Source organism: Falco cherrug, chromosome 12 (assembly GCF_023634085.1).
Source record: "Falco cherrug isolate bFalChe1 chromosome 12, bFalChe1.pri, whole genome shotgun sequence".
NCBI classification, from domain to species: Eukaryota; Metazoa; Chordata; class Aves; order Falconiformes; family Falconidae; genus Falco; species Falco cherrug.
Genome location: NC_073708.1, coordinates 3,963,666 through 3,988,921, shown reverse-complemented (window position 1 = coordinate 3,988,921; position 25,256 = coordinate 3,963,666). Strand labels below are relative to the sequence as shown.

General features: G+C 39.5%; 1 protein-coding gene across 1 annotated transcript in view; it reads left to right on the top strand.

Moving 5' to 3' along the window:
- HMCN1 (hemicentin 1) overlaps positions 1-25,256 on the top strand; it is a 202,606-nt gene that overhangs the window by 115,940 nt on the left and 61,410 nt on the right. The window contains exons 37-49 of the mRNA XM_027811253.2: positions 295-396; positions 2,587-2,763; positions 5,264-5,415; positions 6,196-6,319; positions 10,200-10,375; positions 10,682-10,778; positions 12,666-12,788; positions 14,507-14,668; positions 15,377-15,658; positions 16,828-16,995; positions 20,561-20,674; positions 24,163-24,249; positions 24,839-25,030. Of these exons, the coding sequence (XP_027667054.2) occupies positions 295-396; positions 2,587-2,763; positions 5,264-5,415; positions 6,196-6,319; positions 10,200-10,375; positions 10,682-10,778; positions 12,666-12,788; positions 14,507-14,668; positions 15,377-15,658; positions 16,828-16,995; positions 20,561-20,674; positions 24,163-24,249; positions 24,839-25,030 (1,956 nt within the window). The remainder of the gene's footprint in view (positions 1-294; positions 397-2,586; positions 2,764-5,263; positions 5,416-6,195; positions 6,320-10,199; positions 10,376-10,681; positions 10,779-12,665; positions 12,789-14,506; positions 14,669-15,376; positions 15,659-16,827; positions 16,996-20,560; positions 20,675-24,162; positions 24,250-24,838; positions 25,031-25,256) is intronic.

The following is a 25,256-nucleotide window of genomic DNA, read 5'->3' as shown; positions in this document are numbered from 1 at the left end:
CTGTTGTGCACCCATTTCCTGCAAGTCCATTTTAAGTGCCATTTTTCCTGAAAAAATAAAAAGTAATAAATTCATGTTTTATTTCTCTTAACGCTAACGAGGTTATGTAGTTAGAGAGTACTCCTGTTTCAAAGATGAACTTTCTTGAGAAATTCCTCAGTCATCCAGCATTCAGTTGAAGCTTGTGCAATTCATTGCCCAAAGTTTCTCAGAGGGCAGATTACTTTGTGATTGGATGTTCTGCTAGCTGGGTGGCTGAATTAATGAAATCCTGATGCCTTTGTCTTTTCCCAGAACCACCCAGTCTGGAAGATGCAGGGAAAATGTTAAATGAAACAGTGGTGGTGAATAATCCAATCCATCTTGAATGCAGATCATCTGGAAACCCTCTGCCAGGTATGCACATGCACCTTTGAGAACACAAAGCAGATCTGATAAAAGGTTTTCCCTTTCACGTGTCTTTTGAAAATAATGGATATTCTGAACATGAAGTTAATTCTGTTTTTTAAAGTAGCTAGAAACTGTTAAACATTATGTATAATGGGAATGTATTGACTGATGTGGAGTCAGTATTGAGAATTCAGTAATCCCCACTATTTTAAGTAAATGAGTGAAAACCACAGGGATAATATACTCGCTTGTGCATCAGTCATGCCCTGTCCATAGGCAAGAGTACTGTTAGTTTTCTACTGAATCAGCTTTAGACACATCCACTATTTTCTCCTGTCATGTTACAGTGTAGGGCAGACTTAAACCAATAACTTGTGTACTGAGTGTGCCTGTCGAGTGTGAGTGTGGCAGGTTATCTGAAGTCAATTGAAATTAATAGGAGGCTCTTTGGTCTGGGCCCCGTGCACATGAAAATGAGTAGGTTTTCTCTGTGTGTAAAATGTGTTCTGTGGCTTATCCTGATGATAAATTATACTCAAGAATTTGTTGGTTCCTCCCATATTCTGAGCTTTGAAAATCAGGCCATGTGTATGTGCTTGTGTTTTATTTTCCTCGCATTCTGGGGACTTATAACCCCCACCTCCTCTTTTTTTTTTTTTTTTTTTTTTTATTTATTTTTTTGAGGCAAGTTTCCCTAAGAAATAGACATTTATCCAAGTGAGAACTGAAGCAGTTTGGCTCCTGCATTTTGGTTATTTCATTGCTGGGTTTCTTTTGGCACTAGAATTTTTTTATTAGGTCTTTTTTTACAGTTAATCTTTCTTGTTGTTGAGATGTGGAGAGAAAAAATTATTTCCTCTTTTATTCCAATGTAGTTTTTGTTCCCACCTTCTTCTGATGAGATATGAAAATGCCATGTTATTATGAGAACAGTTTTCTGTATTAATGACTGTACAGCAAAACTGAGAGAATAGTGTATTACTAATACCTTATATCTAATACAGTAATTTGTTCTCATGCTGATGATAGTAACATGTTCAGAAGAAAGGTGTTACTAAATTTCAGATGAGCTTCCGAGTTCACCTTTTCTACCTTTTAAAGAATTAATTCACAGCAAAGTATTGTTTTCTAGAATCATATATACTTGTATAAAACAGAATTTGAAAATATTGGGGTTTATAAAAATAAAAGGATTTTATATCTATTTTGCCCTGCTGTGGTTTTTTTCTTATCCTTTTTTTTTTCTCACCAAATTGACAATTATTTTAGAAAAAACAATTGAAATGATGGGTTTCAGATAATTTTTGCAATAAACAGTTGGTCACCTTTTTATGTATGGTGTGATGCCACATACTAATGTCAAGTTATAATATTAGTTAAGAAAAATGATAGCACAACATCACACTGTGGAAGAGAGAAGCATGTCAGCAGTCTTGTTTATCAGTCAGACCAGATTACTTCTTGAATGTGAGTCTTTCATAAGAAACTTGTGTATTACAGAAAATGACTCGGTAAATAGCAGTTTCATTTAACTGAACAGTGAAGTGATGCCTGTAAAGCATTAGTTACACATTCTACTGATGGAGGGTGCCATCTTTTGGCTGAGATGCAAAAAAGTCCTCAAATTTGGTTGGTTATCAAGTTACTATAAAATTTTCTTTTGGAATAATGTCAGCTTTCTGGTTCTATTTTTTCAGTTTTTCAGCCTGCCAGTTGAACTTTGGTTTGGTTGTTTGCATTTTGATTCTGTAAACTTTCCCAGGTGCTTCAGTTCAATGCAGCAATGCTTTAGGGTAAAAGGTGAAAAAATTATATAGAACATATTATTGTGTATTTTTAAACAGCTGCTGTTGACCTTGGTATGAGATGAATAAACACCCTATAAGTATGCTTTGTGTGATAATATTTTAACTTCAGAATATTTTTTTCATAAATATATGGTGCACATGAATGATAGTGTCAAATTTGCTGTTGAAAACTGTGAGCACGGTCCGTATTTTGAACAAATATTACAGATTTCCTCATTTTCTACTTCCTTTTTATTGTATTTAATAACAATAAATATTGATATTGGTTTGTAAATGTTGGTGTTATGTATCTGAAAACTTAGAAGGAATGGTCTGAAGACTGTTTGATCCCATTGTTCATGATGGGGGTATTCTTGGCAGTTTTTTCATCTTTCCTTTCGTTCTGCAGCTACCACGTGGTACAAAGACAATCGTCCACTTACCAGTGCTGCAAGTGCCACTTTCCTGAACCGAGGGCAGGTTCTGCAGATTGAGAGCGCTCAGATCTCTGACACTGGTGTTTACAAGTGTGTGGCTGTCAACACAGCGGGCACAGCTGAGCTGCTTTACAGTCTTCAGGTTCACGGTAAGTATTAAAAACTTACAAAACCCACGTACATGCACCACCTTTGTTTTCAAGTTTCAAGCGTGCTTAGCAGACGTATTGTCCCTCATCACACTTTTGTACTGGAAGAGATGTGGCAGGGGTCAGAGGGAAGAAAATTCACTCTTCTGTGTTTCATTGACATTAGAATACATGTTTTGAATTGGGAAGATGTGGTAAGGGAAGTCAGTTTCAGAAGGAATGAGCAGACACACCAGATTTGTGGAAGAGTCACAACATTGCAATTGCTGGGGTTTGCTGTAGATGACTTTAAAGCTCAAAGCAGATAAAGAAAGGACACAGATAAAATGCTCTTTTCATAATCCAAGAATTTTAAAGAAAAATGTACTCTGTCTAATAAGATGAAGTGGAAATGTGGGTGTTTGCAGAATGAGACACCTGATCAAAAGCCAAATTGGAGCTTTTCCACTGATTTCAGTGGCTTTTGGATGAGGCCATAATCCAAACTTTTATCTTTGATACGTGCATATGCATGTGGCTGGTTTTCTGTGGGAGTCTTCATGCAAAACTGTGGCCCGAATTTGCCACAGTGTCCCCAGCTGAGATGCACACAGAGTATGTAGTTCTTATTAAAGTTAATTAACAAATAATGAGTTGGGCAGTACGTTTCCATGGAATTAATGACCATCATGGGAAAAACTGATGGCTCAAGACATGGTCAAAGGCAATTAACCCCACCCAGTGATTAATTCACAGGAAATATTTAGAACTAAGGTCATTATTCTGGTTAAACCGAAAAATGAAAAATACCTCCTAAGTATACACTTGTCTTTTTCTGGGTGGTGGAATTTCAGCAGATATGTCCAGAGTTTTCTAGGGCACTAATACTTTCTGACTTAGACACATAAAATTGTTTCCCCTTCTAGAACTGAATATATGCAGTGGCAGCCAGAACTAATAGCACAAAGGAAGCTGAAACACCTATCCATGAATTTACTTATTACACCTTGTGTCGTTCCAGGCTTACAATGGAACGCTTTTTGAATGTACCATGCACAGACTTATCATCCAGTTTACTTACAGTTTATGAATTTGAGAAGAGAAAAATTGAGGGGGTTTTCCTCCTTTTAATAGTGGAAGCAAGAATGACCACTTAATGGAGAACAGACTGAGGTGTCAAGCATAAACAGTTATGCTGCATTTACTGAAAGCCTGCTCTAGATTACTGTATGTCTGTTGCCTTGTGAATGGGCAGCTCTGTTGGTCAGTTACTGGCTGTATTCAACAGCTGCTGTTGTTAATAGTGTTGTGGATGCTGTAGCTATGGCAGAAATTGTCAGATCATTTTTGCATTAAAAACAATGCTTGATACTGCAAGCTTAACATTAAATGGAACTAGGCAGGCCTGCTGAAGGAAACAGGTTGAATTCTACTTTAGTATATTCAATATGATTTCATTGTATTCATTTTTTTCCACTTCTTTCTCACCACTGTAACTTTTTCAGGCATATGAGAACAATGGATGCTGTTGTAGTGAAATAGGGGAACTGTGTGCATGTCTGTGGAGAAGAAAAGATTATGAAATCACACTTGCTTTTTTTTCCTGCCATTTCTGCTATTACTGGAATTTATCTAAGATTAAGTAGCCTGAATTACACTCTGTTAGAGGTTGCTGAGTTTATTTATGAATCTTATTTTCAGCACAGAATTTTATACATTTCTTTTTTTTCCTCACATAGGATAAGTATTGTAGATCACACTGTTCTCATCTCTTTCTAGGAGTGACTTCAAGTATTACATTTTGTACTGATACTGACTGTAAAGCTTTATTACTAAGTTACTAGTGGTAGGAGCAAATAAAATTGTTTTGATTCTCCTGATAAATGAAATATCTCCCTTTTTTAATACTTCTTGTCTCCCTTTTTAATATAGCTCTACAAAATTTGCTGGAGTGTATACCTATAGTAGGTGTTTTGAGATGTTCCATTAAGATGTTTTTTACCATCAGACAGGCAGATGTTATACAGTCCAATCTGGTAAATGTTCACATATGCTCTGCAAGGCCAATTTATTACTCTGTGTATGCATTTGATTTATGCCTTTTATATGGTAAACTTCTTTCTTTGATCCCCACCATGCTGAATGCCTTTCACAAGGTCTAAATGAAATATTATAAAAGTATGAGGGAATATTTTCTGGGTTTATGTTGTGGTTCCTGGGTTTCACAGCTGTCCTCTGGGATGTGGGCCCAGTCCTGCTTACCTTGCTCACAGTAGTTTCAGTGAAGTTATCTAACTGCATATGCAAGGCAAGAGTGGGATTTGGCACAGAGCAAACAAATGACAAGAGTTCACTAGGAGTAACATGATAAACCTTTCCAGCAGTGAAGTGCCTTGCAGAGAGAGAAATAATGTCCAAAAGTAAGCGGCCCATTTAATTTCATTGTGATTAATACCCTTATGCTACTGTTACAGCTTTGTTTTCTTTTCTTTTCTTTTCTTTTTTTTTTTTTTTTTTTCAGTCCCACCATCAATATCTGGCAGCAGTGACATGGTGACAGTGGTGGTTAATAATCTAGTGCGACTGGAGTGTGAAGCAAGAGGCATCCCTGCACCTATTCTAACATGGCTAAAGGATGGTAGCCCTGTTTCCAGCTACAGCGATGGACTCCAGGTACTGGGTTCCAGTCCTGCGACCTGTGCTGTTTCCTGCTGTAGTAGGGGACTTCTAAGCGGTTGCAGTTTAATGGAACAGATGTAAGTTAGAGGATTTAAAAGGAAAGTATGAGGCCTTTTGCTCGAGGTTATCAGTGCAAGTTTAGCTCCAGTATGTACTATGTGAAGTGGAAGATACGTCTATATTGAAATAAGGTAGTCCTTTCAACTGATTTCATGCTTGGTAAGAGTTTGCATCAACAACTTTTTCACTTAGTGGCCAGTAAAGGCAACTGGACCATATTCCTATGCTGAAGAGATCCCCAGAGCTCAAGGTCATGTAGTATCTCATTACATAACACAGTAATTTAGAAAAAGAGACTAACTGCTGATATAAGGAGATATTTCAGAGTTAGAAGAAGAGGGCATGGCTGCTTTTTTGAAAGCTAATTTTATGATACAAAGGAAAAGGGGAAATTTGTATACTATGGGGACAACTCAGGGCACAGACAAACTGTGTAACAGGATGTTTGAAACTGATAAGAGGGAGGAATGTCCAGATCCCGCAGGGACTTGCGAGTGCCAGGAGTTCCCTATGGACTTGCGTGAGGTCAGACTTCTGCTTTTGCAAATCCAAATCAAAAGAGAACAAAGTACAGGGAAGAGTGTAGGGAGCAGAGACATGGTGGGAAGCAGTGGCAAAACAAGTACTTCGTTTTGAAATGAAACCTGAATAGTTCTCTCCGCTTCTGTTTTCCACTGAGGCGTGTATTCTGAACATGTTGTGCTTGTATTGCAGGTTCTGTCGGGGGGCCGAGTCTTGGCGTTGACTAGCGCTCAGATCAGTGACACGGGAAAATACACTTGTGTCGCAGTCAATGCTGCGGGCGAGAGCCAAAGAGATACTGATCTCAGAGTTTATGGTGAGATTTTCTGACAAACACCTATATTTTTTTGGTCATGAGAGCTGTTAGTGGAGCTTTAGTTAAACACACTGTGGTCCAGACCTTTAGCAACATGGATCAAAAATGGTTCCAACCTTTAATGGAAAGCAAAGTGATGCAGAGGGATGTATGTGCACCTAAGTAAAAATATACACATGCACATATGTACACATGTACTGAAATATATTTGTAGTTCTGTGTATCCTGGAAGAAATGTAGCTGCAACAGTGAATTTACAAGGTTAATACCTAATGGCCCATTTGTAAATGATAGGAGAAAGTATGTTTGTCTTTGTGTAAAAAAAATAATAATAATATAGATCCCATGGGCAACACATGTTATTGGGGCCAGAGTTCAGTTGTCTTTATTGAACCAGAATAAGTCAATGTGCATTTGCTGCACAGCTCCCTAGTTTCCATTCCATTTGCAAGCCTTGCTATGCCTGCCTAAAGAGTGGTGACTTCTTCAGTGCTGATAGTGACACTGTTTTGAGCCCAACCAGTCAACTTTGTTTCTTTCAAGAACCAGGAAATATAGCTCTTTGCATTTTGTCACATTTTCAGATGATGTCATAAGTTAATTCTGAAATCTTTTTGCCTGAACTCATGTAAATCCATCCTTCCTTCTGATTGCTTGTAACTTCTATGAGCTCTGTCTTGATTTCTTGTAACCTGTAGAAGATGCCGGTTTATATTGCCTTCTTAGAGATCATCCATGATGTGCAGATACCAAAGAGCATGGCATACCGCCAGGAGGGATGCCAGCGAGTTTGACTGAAGCAAGTTTTAATTTTCCTTGGACAGCTCAGTGGTTTTGTACACTGGTGAAATGAAGATGAACAATGATCTGCCTTTTGTTTTAGAAATCTTACGGTACCAGAGGTGGAGAGGGGGTTTTGGAATTGAAGAGCCTTTGTGGTTTTGCTTCTGCTTTCAGTAAGTCAGTGAAGTGAGAACTGTTTTAACTGCCAGTCTCCAGCTTTATGGCAATCCTAAGCAGAAGTCTGGAAAATCTTGCAAGAAAAGTTCAAAGTTTGGATGTTTTCTAAGGTGAATAAGAACAGCTGGCCAGGTTACTTGTTTTTGAGTTTGGCTTTCAGAATTGATTTCCTTGTAAAATGCACTGTGGTTAGGATACTTGTGACTTGAGTCATGGCTACTTCTGCATCTGCAAGGAGCAGTTCAGAAGGTCAGGACTCTGGCATGGCGTGTAAGCTCAAGGTTAACATAGGCTGGAACATTTTATGCCTAGAACAGGGAATATCAAGGTCCCTTTTGGAGTCTGAGGACAGGTGTGTATGTATATGTAACCACACAAGTGGCACGGTTATGTTTGTTATTTCTCTTTTTATTTTCTGGAACCTCTGTCCATTTTAGCTAGATGAAATTCAGAGTTGGTTAGAAGTTGTGTATGTTTAAAATCACTGTTGTATTAGAAGCTGGCCAGGGTTGAGCTCAGCTTCAGGGCCATCCTGAGTGAGGCTGTCACCAAAAAGTAATACTACTCTTAGGACTTGCCTCATATGGGTAATCTAATTAAGAAGTCACAGGAGGAAAATAATTTGGAGTGCAGTTGGAGCTGAGATGGTTTAAATGTGTGGTGCATTGAGCCAGTCTAGGAGTTGGAACAATCTGGGTAACATATAGAGTTGCTATGAGCATAATTAGATTAATTTTAAATCCTGTTCCTTCAAAAACAAATGCTTTAGTGTCTGTCTCTATTTCATAAACTCAGTTTCCTTTTGAACATATTTCAATTAATTTAGCTGAGAGGAAAAGTAACTGGTGGAAATGTATTTGGAAATAAATTTGCCTTCTGCGGTAATGGATCAGCTTCCAATTTTCAGTTCCACAACACTCATAAAGAATCTGAGCCTTTGTGAATTCTACAAAGAAAGTAAGATAAACAGATTTTTTTTCAGTTACTATATTTCTTATCCACAGAGACCAGACTTTTCCCTAAATTATTTCCAAACTGTGAAATCAGCTGCCCTGCTTAGTCCTTCCTGTGCAAGAAAAACAAAGCTTTACTGTTAATAATATTTTTCAGGACAGCTTGAGAACTGTATTGCTGGTTTACTTGAGTACCACTTTGGGACATTTTTATAATCTTGTGTGTGCTAATTAATTCTGTATCTTTTTGTTCAGAGCGAAGCCCAGAGTATTTCTCACAGACAGTCCCACTGCTTTCTTTCTTACCCCAATATTTTGAGCTATCAGGCATGCCATTTCTGGAGTAACGGATTGCGAAACTACAAAGCGAATGAAATGTGACAATCAAAGTTCTTATATTTGGCCCTGGTCAACTGTTTTGGGGCAAACTGAACAGTCTTAGTACACAACAAGCATAGAAATCCCACTGGATATGTGTAACCAGACAAAGTAATCCTTGCTATAAGCGTTTTGGTTTTGTAAATATTTTAATTGCAGATCTAACATTGTATTAATGTCAAGAGTTTACAGTGAACGTGCTTTATGTTTTTACTTTACAAGAAAGGAAAGGGAATCCATGCATGTGCATGGCAAGTGCCTCCAGTTCTGTCCCCGGCTCTGATCTGGGAGAGGGGACCTCTGGCAGAGAGCTGGTGGTAAGCAACAGCAGTGGAGGTTGAGATAGCCCCACCACTTCTTGCTGTTTTCCAAGTCAGCATGTGTCTGACACTGAACTACTTTAAAACTTTTAATATGGCAATGTTCTGTCAACAACTCAGAGCTGCCTGAGGAGTCTGACAATTTCCTCTGCCCAATGGTACGGCGTGCAGTTACCAAAGGATATTTAGTTCTGCTGTGAATATTGATACAAAGCCATACATGGCAAACAGTTTTCAGGCTTTAATCTTTTCAGTTATTTCATCTCATCGGTCTAATCTTTCCTCCGTGTTCTGTTCAACTCCCACCATGAACACTTTCCCCATGGAAGACTGCTGGCTTACTGTGTTCCAAGCTTTAGTTCTCAGTTGCCTTCTCAGTTCCTTTGTCTTTTTGACTCTGCAAACACAAATAATTTTACAGAAGGAGGTTAAAAAAAGTGTTGTTAAATTTTGACATTATTCAAGAACAGCTAATTGGCTTCAATTTAAATGTCCAGAAGCATGCATTTATTTTTTTCAATCCTACACAGAAAACTTCCATGCTGAAAGCTGATTTTTCTACCCTATAATTCAGAAATAATAGTGTAATAAGGGGGTTATCACTGAAACTGTAGTCAGTACTACAAATCTAAATATAGTGCTCAGTGCCAACAATTGCAATAACTAGCTAGCAGGTACCACACAAAACAGATAGACAATAAAGTAATTGTGTATTATGACTTGATGATTAAGTCATTAACCCATTCACTTGGCTGCAGCCATATAAGTTCTTACTCTGTTTTCTATTTGGCCACCTCTGGACAAAATTCTTCCTAAAGTCAGAATTCTCCTTAAAGCCCAGTATCCGTCTTGGCACTGTTTGGAACAGTTTAAGACATTTTCAGCACCTGGGTCTGGTTATTATCTTCTGAGCCTTTTCACTCACCAGGTCTTTTTCTTTCTAGCAGGAATGTACTTCCCCATTTTTACGTACAGGTGATTTTCCTTTCTGTCTATATTTCAAGTATTTTTTTGCTAGTCTTGGCTTATCTACCTGGTTTCTCTGTATCTGGTATCTCACTAGCATCTATCTTGTGTAGAGGATATTTTGTAAGAAACAAAAATTATTTTGCTGCTTTTTGTGATACAAAGGAGACTTAAGTTGTGTGTCAGGAAGGTAGTGACTGTGATTTTATTTTTGTTAAATGAGGACTGTTAATTCCACGCTGTGTTTTTACTCTGGAAAATATACAATGGCCAAAGGTCCTTTGTTTCGATTTATTGTTGTAGTTCCACCAAACATCATGGGGGAGGAACAAAATGTCTCAGTGCTCATCAGCCAAGCAGTGGAGCTGCTCTGCCAGAGCAATGCTATTCCTCCACCCGTGCTGACGTGGCTCAAAGACGGACGACCCTTGCTGAAGAAGCCAGGTCTTAGCATCTCTGAAGATGGAAGTGTACTGAAGGTAAACTGGGCAGCCAGGCTCCGGTGGTGATTGCTTTCTGGGGAGTTACACCCACTGTGAAAGGTACGAGATACCCATTAGAGACTGGATAGCATTGGGCCCTCTGGCGCAACAGAGGGTAGTGGGTGAGGAGCGAGGGAGGTCATGGACACCTGGATGTTTGCGTACAGATTTTGCAGGAGTAATATTGTATTAATATTTAAGGAGACAGATGTAAAAATAAAATCTGAAACCTGAGCAGCCTCTCCCTGCAAGTTTCATGTATCACAATGTAAGAAGAAATCCGGGTTTTTGTTTTCTTGCTAGATTGAAGGAGCTCAAGTACAGGACACTGGCCGTTACACTTGTGAAGCGACAAACATTGCTGGGAAAACTGAAAAGAACTATAATGTCAATATTTGGGGTAAGATTTATTAAGCTTATTCCAGGAATGGGAATGGGCCTCAGAGTGAAATTATGATGTGATAGTTCATAAAATACGCAACCGCTGAGGTTCATGCAGGGAGATGTTACTGTGTTTGCTGTAGTTTAACAGTCCCAAGAAAGCATGCACATTTTTCAAATTGCTTTGGTTTGGTTCTAAATTAATACCAGCTATTTCGTAGCCCTTTGTCGGGCTGGGATTGCATGTGTGATAGTAGTTTAGAGCTATAACTAACTGGTTTTGTCTCCGTAGTTCCTATTTATGCACTTGAATGCCATTTAAAGTAAACAACCAACTTCCTATTTCTTTAAATGCTGAAGCGTGGAAACTCAGATTAAGAAGGCCTGGTTTACCTAGCTTTATTTGCTCTGCAAAGTTATCAAGAAATAGCTGTAGTAAATTTTTTTCTGTGGCTAGATGGTGAATGTGGCTTAGAACATTTATTTTAATAATTTCTTTTGAGTGTGTTTTCTGCACCGTAATTTTCTCCCCGTATGCAAATTGAAATGTGCCCTTCTTTGCGATTACAAATCAATTTCTTGCTTTGCTTTGAAATCACAAGGCTAGAATTATCTAACAGGGTTTGTAATGATAAAACTACAATTTTTAGTACAGAAATCTGCCATCATTTATTAAAAAGAAACATTCCTGGTGTTTAAATTAGAGGTGGAGATTGTATTACCATGCTAAAGCATATACCCATTTACTGTGTGTGTCATCTTCAGCTCTCATCTCTCCCTCCCCACATTTGTAAGATTTGCAGTGTTGCAGAGGACCTTTGCTGCTGGAGGGGTATGGATTTGTTCTTTTGCTCAGTGAGACCCTTTCAGTAGGATTTTGAGAGGAGGGATGATTCTTTGCTAGTTAGTAGCTTTGCTGGAGTAAGCTTTTAATACAAAGCAAGTACGATAAAGCAGTCAGTCATTCTGAAACTCATACGTACCCAGTACAATAAAGGCCTTTGCAGTCAGTTGTTCGGAAACCATCTGGTTGCTGCTAAATAAGAGTTTGAAGTGTCAGAAGGAGGAGCTGTCTACTGTCATGTGCATTAAAAATGTGCTGGATAAGTTATTCGCTAGTGGAATTTTATTCACCAATTTCAACCTACATTCTCCTCTGCTTTTTTTGGTCTCTGCCTATATTATTTGCATCTGGTAAAAATGGTTCCCTGATTTCAAGAAGGCAATTATCCCTTCCCTAGTGATTGAACCGAAGTTCTTTAAGACTTTGAGAATCAGAGTGAAAACGGTGGTCCCTTTTGTCTGCAGCTGGCTTGCGGTCAGAGCTGTAGAGCAAAGCTGGCACTCTGCTACAGTAGGCAATCAAAGGGATGAGGTCCTTAGCCCTGGATGTGGCAGTCAGTGTGTTGATGCAGGAAAAATCCAAAGGAAAAACTTAGGCTGAATTTTAAAAGTCACTTTCCACCTAATCATAGAGTCACAGCATGGTCTGGGTTGGAAGGGACCTTAAAGATCATCTGGTTCCAACCCCCATGCCACGGGCAGGGACACGCAGTAATATCTAGAGCTTTATGAGCTAAGGCTGTGAATGTGGCAGGCTCTTCGAGTTGGAGTCAGTTTACATCCTTCACAGAAACGGCTTTGTTCTGTGAAGTCCACTCAAAAGTCAGCCAGAAATTGAGCCTGTGCACGCACCAGACCTCAGAGGCTGGAAGGAGAGATGCAGTCAGTCGTAAGTATATTATTCCCTACCCAGGGTCTGGTTTGCATTGCCAGCAAGAGAATACAACCCTTGCAATTGCTTCAGAGCCTAACAAGACAAATGTGTATGAGGGTCATTTGGGTCTGGTTGTTGGTTGATGATGTTTTGTTTCAAATGCTGCAATTATTTGACATTTCTTTTCAGTGTCACCAAATATTTATGGCTCAGATGACATCTCTCAACTGACTGTAACTGAAGGGAGCCTGATAAGCCTGATATGTGAGTCTAGTGGCATCCCACCACCCAGTCTTACCTGGAAAAAGAACGGTGGGTAACTGTCCATTGTCTGTTTTATAAAGAAAATGTGCTAATTCTGACCTACCGGTTTTTCTTTTTTCCTGTGAACATTTTAGATGGTGTGTTCTGAGGAGTTCAAGCATGCAGATATCTAAACAGTCCCGATACTGAGTAAAATGAATGGCAGTAGTAGCTTATTCCCTTGTCTCTAACTCACCTCTCCTTGGATTAGCTGTTGTTCCTAAAGGTGTGTGGGAGAAGCACAGTGCAGAGATGCCTGAGCTGCCTTAAAAATGGACTGTGAAGCACTTAACCCCTCTCAATATGCTTATTTACCATGGTGCGACAAGACTTACCTGTGGATCCCAGTCGGCAGGGCTGCGAGTCACTGTGGAGTCCTGGGGTGTTGCATTGAGGGTCTCTGCCCCGTCATCCAGTCCATAACATAGCCCTATTCTCTGAGTTATTTTTAAAATTGCAGCCATGGCATGCTGCCAAGTGATGAAAATACATCTGGTTGTAGTAATTGCTTTTGCGATTTACTGAAGCTTTCTCTCATCCCATCTTAATATTTAAGAGCAGTCTGCACACCTTTTTGCTTTAGGGGTTAAAGTAACGTTGACAAACACTTCCTTGTGAATCCATAGACAAATGCAGGTGCTCTTTAGCACGTCCTTTTAAACATGGACACCGTTGGAGACAGAATATTAGACAAAATATGATGTTGATCTCTTCCAGTGTGGTAAAAGTGTTATTAATCACTTGCCTATTCATCTCTGTTTTTCTAGATGACACAATTAAGTGTGGTATGTGCCTACCTTAATTAATTTTGGCTTGTGGAAAGAGCAGATTTTAATTAGAAAACACTTTTTCAAATGCATAGAATTTTCAGTGAAAACAAAGTTTATCAATTTATTTTTAAATCCTGTCTCTTGGAAGCCAAAATCGCATATTCTAATAATGTACTGCAAGGCTAAAGCGTATACACTTAAATGGCAGAAAGGAAACTTAAACCTTTTGGAAAGTCTAGAAGGGCAGTTGGAAAGTAATGCAGTTTTGGATGTTACTCGAGAGCCAGATTTTTCATCATGTTTGACATTTGGTGTGCTTGTTCATAGAGAGGATTTTAAATGCACAAGTGGGAAATGAAAATTCAGCTTGTAAGAGTTACCAGCGGCAGGTATATTCCTGTTCTCACAGTGTCTTCCTGCAGTTTGTAAAGATGAAGATAGTTGCCTAATCAGAGGTCTCCAAGATTGAAAATTCTGATCAGAGAACACAATATTATTTTGCTGTCACATTTCTGCTGAGGATTTCCTGGGCTATGCGCATGTGCTGTGTGACACACAATACACAGATGGTCTGGCGTTGAAAACTGAATTACATGTTTCTAAGTGCTGGCTGTGCTGGGTGAGACAGTTAGATACTGGACAGTGAGTCAGCTTTTACTGGAAGTGTTGAATTTGCTGCTCAGTGGAAGTGTCCAAAACTTTCTGGGTGGATGTGAGGGTGGTGAGTTATTGTGCTTTAGCTCGGGTTGCTGTATGCCACGAGGTTGGCAGTTCATATGGGTCGTTCTCAGAAGCTACTTGCGTAAAGTTTCTGATATTTGGGAAGACTGAAAGAGCAGTTCTGAAAATGGACAATTGTGCAGCTCAGTAATTTTAAAATGAGCCGGTAGACTTTACGCCATGTGAACAAGCTCATTACATTTTCTATATTTTTATCTGAAAGAATGTCTCTTGCAGGCTCTCCACTGGTGGCTGACCTTTCTGGAAGGGTGCGGATATTATCTGGAGGCAGACAGCTACAGATTTCAATTGCTGAAAAGTCTGATGCTGCATCTTACACTTGTATTGCTTCAAATGTAGCTGGAAGTGCAAAGAAAGAATACAGTTTGCAAGTATACAGTAAGTTACCATGAAAAATTCTGCTCATGGTTTACCAACAGAGTTACATTATGAAAATGTTACCACTACAGTGATGCTAAGCTGCAAGATTTTCGGAGAGTAATGTCTAGCTATAGGACAATTTAAGTGTACTCAGAGGAGAATGTTAAGTGGTTAAAATTTTGGCAAATTGGACTCAGAGCTTGACCAAGGCATTGCCATAGGCCTGTTGAAAGTGCATTTGACCACAGATGATTAGGGATGTAATGTTTTTGGGTAGTGTAATGTTTCTCATCATCAGACTGTAGTGGTGATGACAACTAACTGAACTTGAATTTCCCTAAGATTTTACTGCTACTTCTGTATTTTGGTCAGGAATAAAAGGAGGTGTTTTAAAACAATCCAATGAAAGAGAAGAATCTTCAAAAGTCTGTAGAGATTGACAGCATTTGGGGCGGTCTTTTTAAATTTTATTTTTTCTCCTGTTTGCATTTTTAAAAATACTTTTACTTCATGGGATAGAGGAAGATGAGAGGAGGTTATTTGTTGTTCCTGTGGAAAATGCTATGAATTACAGAGTGCTCCTAACTGATTTGCCAGCAGTAACCTGCCATAACTGGTCTTTATTAAAATGCTTATCTGTCAGACTTTATTGCTCTGTTCAGAAACAGGTGAAGATCTTGAAATGTGCCTTCCAGTGGACTTCTACACTGTGTTTTTCTTTCTTAGTTCGACCAACTATATTAAACAGTGGTAGCCACCCATCAGAAGTTGTTGTCACCCAAGGTAATGAAATTTCCTTGGAGTGCAAGGTACAGGGCATTCCAGAACCAGCAATCACATGGATGAAGGATGGCCGTCTGCTGGGCCCTGGAAGGGACGTAGTGATACTTCACGGTGGTCGCTTGCTTCAACTGAAAAATGCCCAGGTGTCCGACACTGGCCGCTATGTCTGTGTTGCTGCCAGTGTGGCAGGGCTATCTGACAGAAAATACGACTTAAATGTTCATGGTGAGTATGTGCAAAATGGGCAGAAACAAATTAGACGTCAAAATTCACCCAAGGACATCCAGGAAACAGTTGTGTAGCTAAATGCACCACCTATATATACTGCAGCCTTTACATGTGATGCAGTTTCAATTGCACCATTACAAAAATCCAAACCCAATTCTATAAATCTTGAATTTAAAAAACTTACCTCTGTCCCTGTTAATATCAATCCACCCCCAGCTGCTCCATCTCCCGAGAGGCGAAAACCAAGATATGGTATAATTTTATATGATACTGGGGTGAGTCTCATGATGGGAAGTTTTCTATTGGAGATAGAAATCAAGGTTTAACCAAGAACACCCTGCTTGTGGCCACTACCAGAGGACCGTTACCCAAGGATGGCCCGAATCTCAAGTATCTGATTATTCTACATAAGGGAAGCGGATAATCAGAGGAATTGAAAGATGGCACCTCCAACTATAATTAATTCCATATTTTGACTTCATGGCATTGATCCGAGAATTACACTAACACAGGAATTCTTATTGAAAACAAGAGGCCAAAATTATTGACTAGTTGTATTTTTTTTATTTGGAATATTTGCTGTACTGTATTATCAAACTTCTGGGTAGTAAAGAGAAACTTCAAACCTCCTCAAGCTACTCAGAGTGCTGGAGGATGTTGGTCAGGCTTTGACCTCAGGCTTTATGTTCTAAGGTATGAACTGTAGAACTGCAGAACTGCTTCTGAAGTGGAAATACTCTTATTCCTAGCAGAGAAAATCTAAAAATAAATTTGTGGTAGTTATTTTAATAGAGGGTTATTCTTTCCATTAGAAAAAGCATGGTTCCATTAGTTCTGTCAGGGTTAGAATTTTCCCTAGTGTTTCATTAGATACTGGAAATCATAATTAATGTAGAATGGACAGAACTATTATGAACTGTTATTTGCTATGAATCTTAAGCCATGAAATAAAGGTAATAGAACTGATAAAACTGGATTTTAATATTTCCATACTGTTAAACAGTAAGAAATTGTCATGAGTGCATAGTATTAGATGTCTCAGTTGTGTAGTTCTTCACTTGCTAAGCTTGTCTTAGTGAATTATTATTTGGATGACAGAATGTTTTGAGAGGAACAGTAATTTTTATTTGTTCTGAAATACGACTTTCCTTTACTCTTTTCTGTAGTTCCCCCAAGTATTGCTGGTTACCTGCAGATGCCTGAAAATGTTAGCATTGTGGAGAAGAATCCCATCTCTCTGGTTTGTGAAGCTTCAGGAATTCCCTTGCCATCAATAACATGGCTCAAGAATGGGTGGCCTGTCACTTTGAACAACTCAGTGCGAATCCTCTCAGGTACAAAAGCTGTAGTCATTTTAAAAATTAAAAAAAAAAAAGGGAAGGGGCCAAAGGGCCCTCTGCATCTACAGTGCTGTTATTTCACATGCAAGAAGGTTTGGTTTAATCATCTATACAAACAAGGAGAGAAGAGAAGCTGTTACTCGATTCCAAGCTTTTCAGTAAATGGGGTCAGACTGGCTGGAGTGCCTGGTGAGTAGCTAGTGTAAACGATTGAAGTTGTTGCCAAACGTTATGTGTATGGGCCAAAGGCGTGATAATTGTTTGGTCTGTGACATGGATTAAACTGTAATCCTGGCTGTTATGCTAGTCCAGCGCTTATTTCCAGAAGTATGGTAGATGATAACTCTGGCTTTGTCAGTGCCAGTATGTATACTGCGTTACGCTCTCATTTGATGAGTTTTCTCTACCTCTTCCCCTTCACGTGTTCTCAAGAGGAAAAATCTTTGAGAGAATGAATACAAATGACAGCAAACAGAACACATCTTTCACTTCTGTGGCTCTGTCTATTAAAACAAAGGGAAACCTGTTCATGAGCCTCAGAAATTAATGCATGTAAAATACTTCCCTGGCCATGGAGCTAAGTGAATATGATCTTCAGAATGTTATCTAATAAAAACTGGAATTAGATGATCAGTCAAAGACAGCACAGAACACTGCATTAGCAGGAAGGCTAGTCCATAGGATCTGGAGAAACTTATGCTAGGCAAGCAGAGAAACAGGTCAAATTCATCAGGGATCTCAATTTTCAGGCTGGAATAACCTACAAAAAAAGTTCAGGTGCCTCTTTATGATGGTAGTAATTGACAGAGGTGTCTGAAATATAGGAGTGGCTTGGTATCTGTTCCTGTAAAAAATATCTTCCTGCAATACCATAGAGAAGTGAGAGTACTTGACTGGCATCCACAGTGCTGTTAAAGCTTTGTGTTTACAGTAGGAAATTGAGTTAGCAGCCCTTGAGATTACAAATGGAAAATGCATACCAGGCAGGCAGTACATTTTGTGTTGACTTCATGTGTCTGGGGCTCAGCTTTTTGGAGGGTGTAGAAGCAATTGAGTATTTGGTTACAACTGAGATCTTTCTTTGATCTTGGGTTTGCCCTCACAGCTAGAAATCTCATGAAAGTAAGTTTTGATGAAGTTTCTAATACTCTGACATAGCCACCATGCGAAGTACAGCATGAGCACAAGGAAACTGTCAGATGGGTAAAGGAACTGGAAGGTATTTATAAGCTCAGCTATGACTGGATTTGAAGCTGAAATGTTTCAGGATTTTTTTTTTCATCAGTGTAGCTTTAAACATTACAGGTAGTCCTGGCCTCTGCTTTCCTGTTTTTACATATGGCACATGGAAAAAGGAGTGGGTGTCTGATTATTATCTGGTTGGTGTGCATTCCTTTTTGTGTGAAGTTGCCATCAACAAAAATAATGTCTTCTGGGCTTGACTGTTTCTGTTCTGTCTGTTGATTTCTACACCCACGCTAATTCACCACCCGGATTGCCGAGTCAAGAAGGGTGAGAGACAAAAAGATGTTTATTGTCCCTGAACGTTAGCTGCAGTGGGAGTGGGGAAACGTGCCAGAACTTAGTGCTTTGTTTTCCAGCAAACTTTGTGCTTCAGAAAACTACAAGTTGTGGTAGTGAACTGTAGCCAACATGGCATTTGGAACTTTATTTGTGCTTGTACAGCTGTTAAAAAACAAAAACAATAACAAAATCCCCCTCTTAGCTAATTTAGGAGGTGGAATACTTTGCCAAAGGAAGATTTTGGTTCTGTTGATTGAAAACATACTTGGCATTGCAGATGATTTAAATGTGTGGACACACTGCTGGCAACTTCTAAGCTGTTAATGCAGATATTACACTGATGTTTTCTTTTGATGATGCTTCCTATATATCCTTTAGGAAAAAAAGAAAAAAAATTCCACTGTACCATGTCTGCTTTCATTGCAGACCATGCGTTAAGCTGTATAATAGCTTTAAGAAGGAGAAAAGCTTTTAGCTTTTAATAAGTTTTAGCTAAATGTAGAAAATTCTATCCTGCCTGAGCACTGGAGCCCTGGGTGTGCTGTGGTATGTGATACCAGTGAAAGTCAGTGTCTCCTGCAGGCAGGTATCTGCTTCATTTTCCTTATGTGGCTTGTTCACGTGTGGATGGGAGAAGGGATAAGGGCACATGAGGCTGCTCCCGAGCCTTCCTCAGTCTCACAGTACTCCCCCCAGCAGGTGGGATTCCTTGGGCAGAGGCACATCCATTACCCAGGTCAGCATCTTTTTTTCCTTCAAACCCCTTGACCACGACCATACGTTTCTGGGATATATCCCAATAATGAGACCCTGTGGATATCTGCAGGCAGGAGATGCACAGTTCAGATGTGAGGTACTGTGGTAATCATTGATAATGTGAGAGCTGCTAATAAGAAACTGGAAAAAGCTGAAGGGTGGCCACCACATTCTTTTTCACACTTAGATGCTCACCGATGTTTGTTTTGCTGTTCCTTTGCCAAAAAGGAAGCAAAGAGAAGTAACTCTGCTATGGCAAAGCAGGGATATTCTTGGTCCTTTGGTCAAATATACTTGCAAATCTTTTTCCTTTTAAACTAGCATGCCTGTGCAAATGTGTTCCAGCAACTGCTCTGCTATAGTGTTAAGAGAAATCTGTTACTTTAAAACATTACTTGTAAACCAGTACTATTGTCACCTGTCATTATTATTGATGGCACAATTAATACAAATGCTAAAAGAGAGGGGTGGGATTTTATTCCTTATCTGTATATGTGCAAATAACTTTAAGGACTGTTTGTATGTGTTGATAAAAATAAGCTTATGTATACATACCCAGCCACCTCTGATGAGGCTTCGTTATTTTTCCCATATAGTCATTTAGATTCTCTGTATAGCAAAGTACTCAGGAACTCCCGCTGCCTGAGGCACTGTGTTCTGTCCCATTTCCCTGCATGGGAGTACGTGCAGAAACCCTGCATATTGCAAACACAGCGTTCCCTCCACGTCCGAAGTGTCTGCACCGATCGATAGATCATGTGTGCACTGTACCCCTGTATGTAGTTTGAGTGACCTGTGTGGAGCGTGTTCCATCTCTGTGCCAGTGCTGCAGGTGGTCTTGAACTTTGCAGTGATCATTCTGGTTGGTCACTGACTTCATCCAGAAATTCCTGGAAAATGTCTGACTACCTCACAGTTCACTTAAATGTAATTTTTGGAGGGGGAAAAAAAAAAGGGGGGGATGTGTCAGGGTAGTTTGTAAGTTACTAATTAGAAGGAATAGTATGATCAGTATTAAGCACAGATCTAAAAGCACTGAGGAGCTGAGGGCCTGAGCAGACATAAAGAAGTGATGGGAGTAGGAGTAAGGTCCGTCACTTTCTCTTCCTGTTTTTCAACAAAAGAAAGCATATTAAATAAATCGACTACATTAAAGAAAATCAGAGCTGTAAATTTACCCAAAACATTAAAAAGAAAGTTACAGGTTGGCACAGACAGTTTGGGAGCATGTTGGTTGGAGCAGGACTTCAATGTTGATGTTTTTTGGCTTTCTCGTCAGGGGGCAGAACGCTCCGTTTGACACACACGAGTGTAGCAGATGAAGGTCAATATACCTGTGTAGTGACCAATGCTGCAGGAGAAGTGAGGAAGGATTTTGACCTTTCTATTCTGGGTAAGTATGTGATAATTTTAATTATAGTAGAAGATGATAAGGGGGTCTACCCTGTCCTTTGCTGGTATTTTAAAAATTGTTATGCTAAAACCTACATCCTTAGGGGAGGGGGGAAAAGTGAATTTGCTAACATGGTTCAGAAAATCAGGTTTTAAAAAGAACTTCTATATGTGAATTTGCTGTTTGTTAGTTTTAAAAGGAAGATTCTTTGGGCATAATTTGGAGTAAATGGCAGTTACTTCAGTTTTGTGGTTTGTTTGTTTCTTTTCTGGAAAGGAGCTGTGTCTATGTAACTGGCTTCAGTCAGGTTGTTGCTTCAGTGGGAGAGAAGTCTTGGAGATGCCCATGGCTGGATTCCCATCCTCTCTTTCTTGTTGCTCATAGCTTCGCTATTCCTTGGGTGTCATGAACAAGTGAATCAGTTCATAGGTGATCTGGAAGGGTGGCTTTTTTGTGTTTTCCTGGTCAATTTAGCTTTCAGCCAGATCGGTTCCCTACTGGTTCAGCACACAGCCTATAAATGCCAGTTTTGGTGAAAGGAAGATAACAAGAGTCGAGGGGTCAGGGGAATAGCGCAATTTCTTTTGGCACCGGCCTGAATTTCAGTCAAAAGAAAACTACGGCCCCAGGAAACCATATGAAATTCATGTAACTGTTGTATCTAGTGCTCAAATGCAAATAGATGCAATGCTGTATGATATTACTCATGAATTAAAACCAGCAGTGCTGGGTATAATATGTATAGCTGAGTGGCATGATGGTAATAACCTCTCGCAACAAAGACATGAAGGCAGAGCCAGAACCAACACTGACATTAAGCACTGGAGCTGGAACTGTTTCTGCAAAATAAAGATCTTTGATCCAGTGGAAGCCTTCAGTCTGTAGAACCTTTGGTATTGGGAAGGATATAAACCAAGTGTGGTAGTGGGTGATCCTGCTAATGTATTTAGACAAGGACTGGCACAGCCAGCTCTTTAGATAGCTATTTGGAACTTTTAATACGTAATTTTGTCACTTATTTTTAAAAATAAAACCAGTGTTTTCCCCCGAAAATACTGCTTTTCAGGTTAGTAACTGTTATTTTTATCAGTAATTACCAGGCCTGATGCAGGTTGTCTTACAGCATTACTGTAAATCATTTTCCTGTAAGTTGCTTTTCTCTAAGGTGCTGAGCGCTGTCAGCTTCCTTTGCCTTCAGCTGACTTAGGCACACTCAGCCTGTCAATGATAACTCACATTCATGTCAGTTCATGTTTATTTGATGAGCTCATGGAAGTGTAACTCTGGTAGAATGGAAGAGATGGGTAAACACTGAAAAGCATTCATTGTTTTACTGTTTTCTTTGGAGGATTTTAGTAGCAGGGTGTTCTTGAGGGTTCTGGGAATCTCTGTTGCATAGGCTTTGTTTGCCTTGAAGAAAAATGCTCGGTGAAGCTGATTTCAAGTGGGCTAAGTGGAAAATTCCATTGTTCAGTCTTCTCTTCCCTCCCCCCGGTAATTTCTTTGTCTTTCTAGAGGAAAGTTACTGGAATGTGGCCTGATAGTGACACAGAATATTCACTGGCTGACTGTAAATAAGAACTGTACAGAGACATACCAGTGTTTCTCTAAATTGTCGTAGGAGGTGCAAAAGGCGAGCAAGTTTGCATGGAGAGCTTGGTGTAATAAGCATAATATTTACGCATTTGCAAAGTATTTGGTGTGGCTTTGTCAGATTTCTGAAACTAATGCGTGTTGACATCTTACTGTATTATTTTGGGGCCAAAGTGATGAGCTGGTCTGTTTATGAATAGTAACTTTTGACTTGACTTACAAGTCCTGAACTTTATGGCTTTAGGTTGTATTTTCCCCCACCTAATTCCTTCAGTAGTTAATGCATCTTTGTCTCATTGCATTTGGACACTAGAAACCATACAAAAGTCTGTTTTGCATTGCTTGTACAGTCACAGCAGGGAATTTGATCGTAACTGCATCACCAGTGGGTGACCGTGCCAGTACTGGCCACATCTTCCTGCACGCTGAAGTCTGCTCACCCGCATCTCCCTGTGTGTCCTGTTCGGTGGCCAGCTTTTAGCCACACTGCAGTAGTAGTATCTTTGCCATTCCAGTCAAGTGAGATACAAACCTCTTTCAGTTTTTTTTTCCTTCTTCACTCTAGTTTGTGTCTTTTATTATTTCAGAAATCTGGTGTAATGTTATTTTTCTCTGTTGACAATAAATGTTGCATATTGCCGTGATTTGTGTTTTTATAAAACTTTTGCTTCCAACTTAGTGGTGGATCATAAATAATCTGCTGAATATATTTTATTTCCTCTTTCTTTAGTCTTCTGTTTAAGCTGAAAGTCTGCATTTGGTAGGATATTAAAGCATGGTATCTGGCTCCCTAGTCTGGCATTTTTGTTACAAAACTTTGCAAAGTCCTTCTGAGATTGGGCTTGCTTTCTTATAACTATAGAACTCCTTTTCAATGTGTTATACCCCCGACCTACTTTGATTTGTTGTGCCATTTTCTGCTGGCCTGAATCTACAAATGCCTCTATCTTGAAAGAAATAGTTGATCCGAGCTCTTCACCCCCGCAGCTACTTACCAACGCACTCATAATCTGGCCTCCTTCATCCAGAAGCCGGTGAGGCTGTGCAGTCCTGTTGACCAGGATTATTTGGAAACATGTCATCGAGTGGTCAGCCGTATAGTAAGGGTTTCCTTGTATTGAGTTAGCTATTTCAGGGATGCATAGGTATTTTAAGGTATTGTCATCTGTTTCCCTAGAGAAACATAAGTTTGTCCTTTAGACCTATATAATTTGTTCATCTGCCTGTATGGAGTTAGCTGCATTTACATAAAACGCCTGTATGCCTTTATGCAGCATCGACTTGTTGGTAATCTATTGTATTGCTTTGAGCATGCCGGTAAGGGAAGAAAAAAACCCACGTAGTATGTGAATAGATAAGCTCTTCCCCACCCCCCCCCCGCCAGTATATTCTTTCCCTAGAGTTCTAGATAGATGCTTTCAATTACTGTTGGAAACCAAACAACTCTTCAACTTAAGCACGTGGTTTTGCACAAGTAAATCACTTGCAGGTTAATATGGGTGATAGAACTTATGCACAAACTTAAAACCTGCTGGTGCACAAAATCAATCTTGGCCCCGCTAACAAGTGCTCAATACCATTGCCCTACTGACTGTACTCAGAAATATTGCCCTACAGACCGTACCGCTCAGCACCCTGAGTATCTCCCTGGCTCTGAAGGTGAAGTGAGACTTATGGATCTGTGGTCCTCTGTTGCCCTTTGTGTGAACTTGTAAGGCTCAGGGGTGCAGAACACAGCTGGTTAGCTATAAGATGTCTCTCACCGGACCTGCTTCTGGTAGATCTGAGCCGTTCATCAGTTGATGGCATTAAGGGAAGCATATGCTGAGATACAGCCTGAGTCTGTCTTTGTTGCATGTAATACTTGCTGATGTTGTTGTCTTGTCTGTTTGCAGTGCCTCCAGGGATTGTCGGTGAAAATAAATTGGAAGATGTGAAAGTGAAAGAGAAGCACAGAGTTACCCTAACGTGTGAAGTGATAGGTAAAAATCTACAATATTACTTATCTTTGCTTATCAAACCCGTGATGTCAGTCATCATTGCCCAGGGAAGTGGTTGAGTCACCACCCCTGGAGGTATTTAAAAGAAATGTAGATGTGGCATTTAGGGACATGGGTTAGCGATGGGCTTGTCAGTCCTGGGTTAATGGTTGGACTTGATGATCTTAAAGGTCTTTTCTAACCTAAACAGTTCTGTGATTCTATGATTTTACAATCATTTGTTCTGAACAGATTGTTTTTAATGGAATTTTTGGTTTCATGGGATTTTTAAATTTCAGATTTAACCATGGTGCTTATGGCAGGACTAAGCAGTCCTTCTTATAAAGGTTGTATAAAATGTAGCCAAGAGGATAGTAGCTGTGATATTTATTCTCTAAAGGCCTGTGGAATTTAAGATGTGTATATTACTTTAGGAGGTTCAAAGAATTTAGAGTGCATATTGCAGTACATGTCTCTGAAGGATGTGTTTTAAAAGGGCATCTGAAACTGTTTTTTCTGTTTTTCAGAAATCTTGGCATATCCTAGAGGCTATACAACAACTAATATTTGCCATTTTCTTTACTCCGTTAAGGGAACCCTGTACCACAGATCACCTGGATAAAGGATGGGCAATCTCTGACTGAGGATGAAGATCACAAGGTCCTGTCCAGTGGGCGTTTCTTGCAAATCATCAATGCTCAAGTCACTGACACAGGGAGATACACGTGTCTTGCATCCAATACAGCTGGAGATAAGAGCAAAAGTTACAGTCTTAATGTACTTGGTAAGACTTGGTAATGTACTTGGTAAGCTGGGCTGGCTCTTGCAGAAAAAATACTCATCTCAGTAAGAAAAAGATAATCATATTTGAATTCTGTAGCACTTTAGTTACAGCAATGCTTAAGTTACCTGTCTACAATTAAAATTTTATAGCTTATTAATTGATAAATAATAGTAGTGTGATAGAAAAAGCAGTGCTGTGCTTCAGATAATATAGAGCTAGAAAGCAT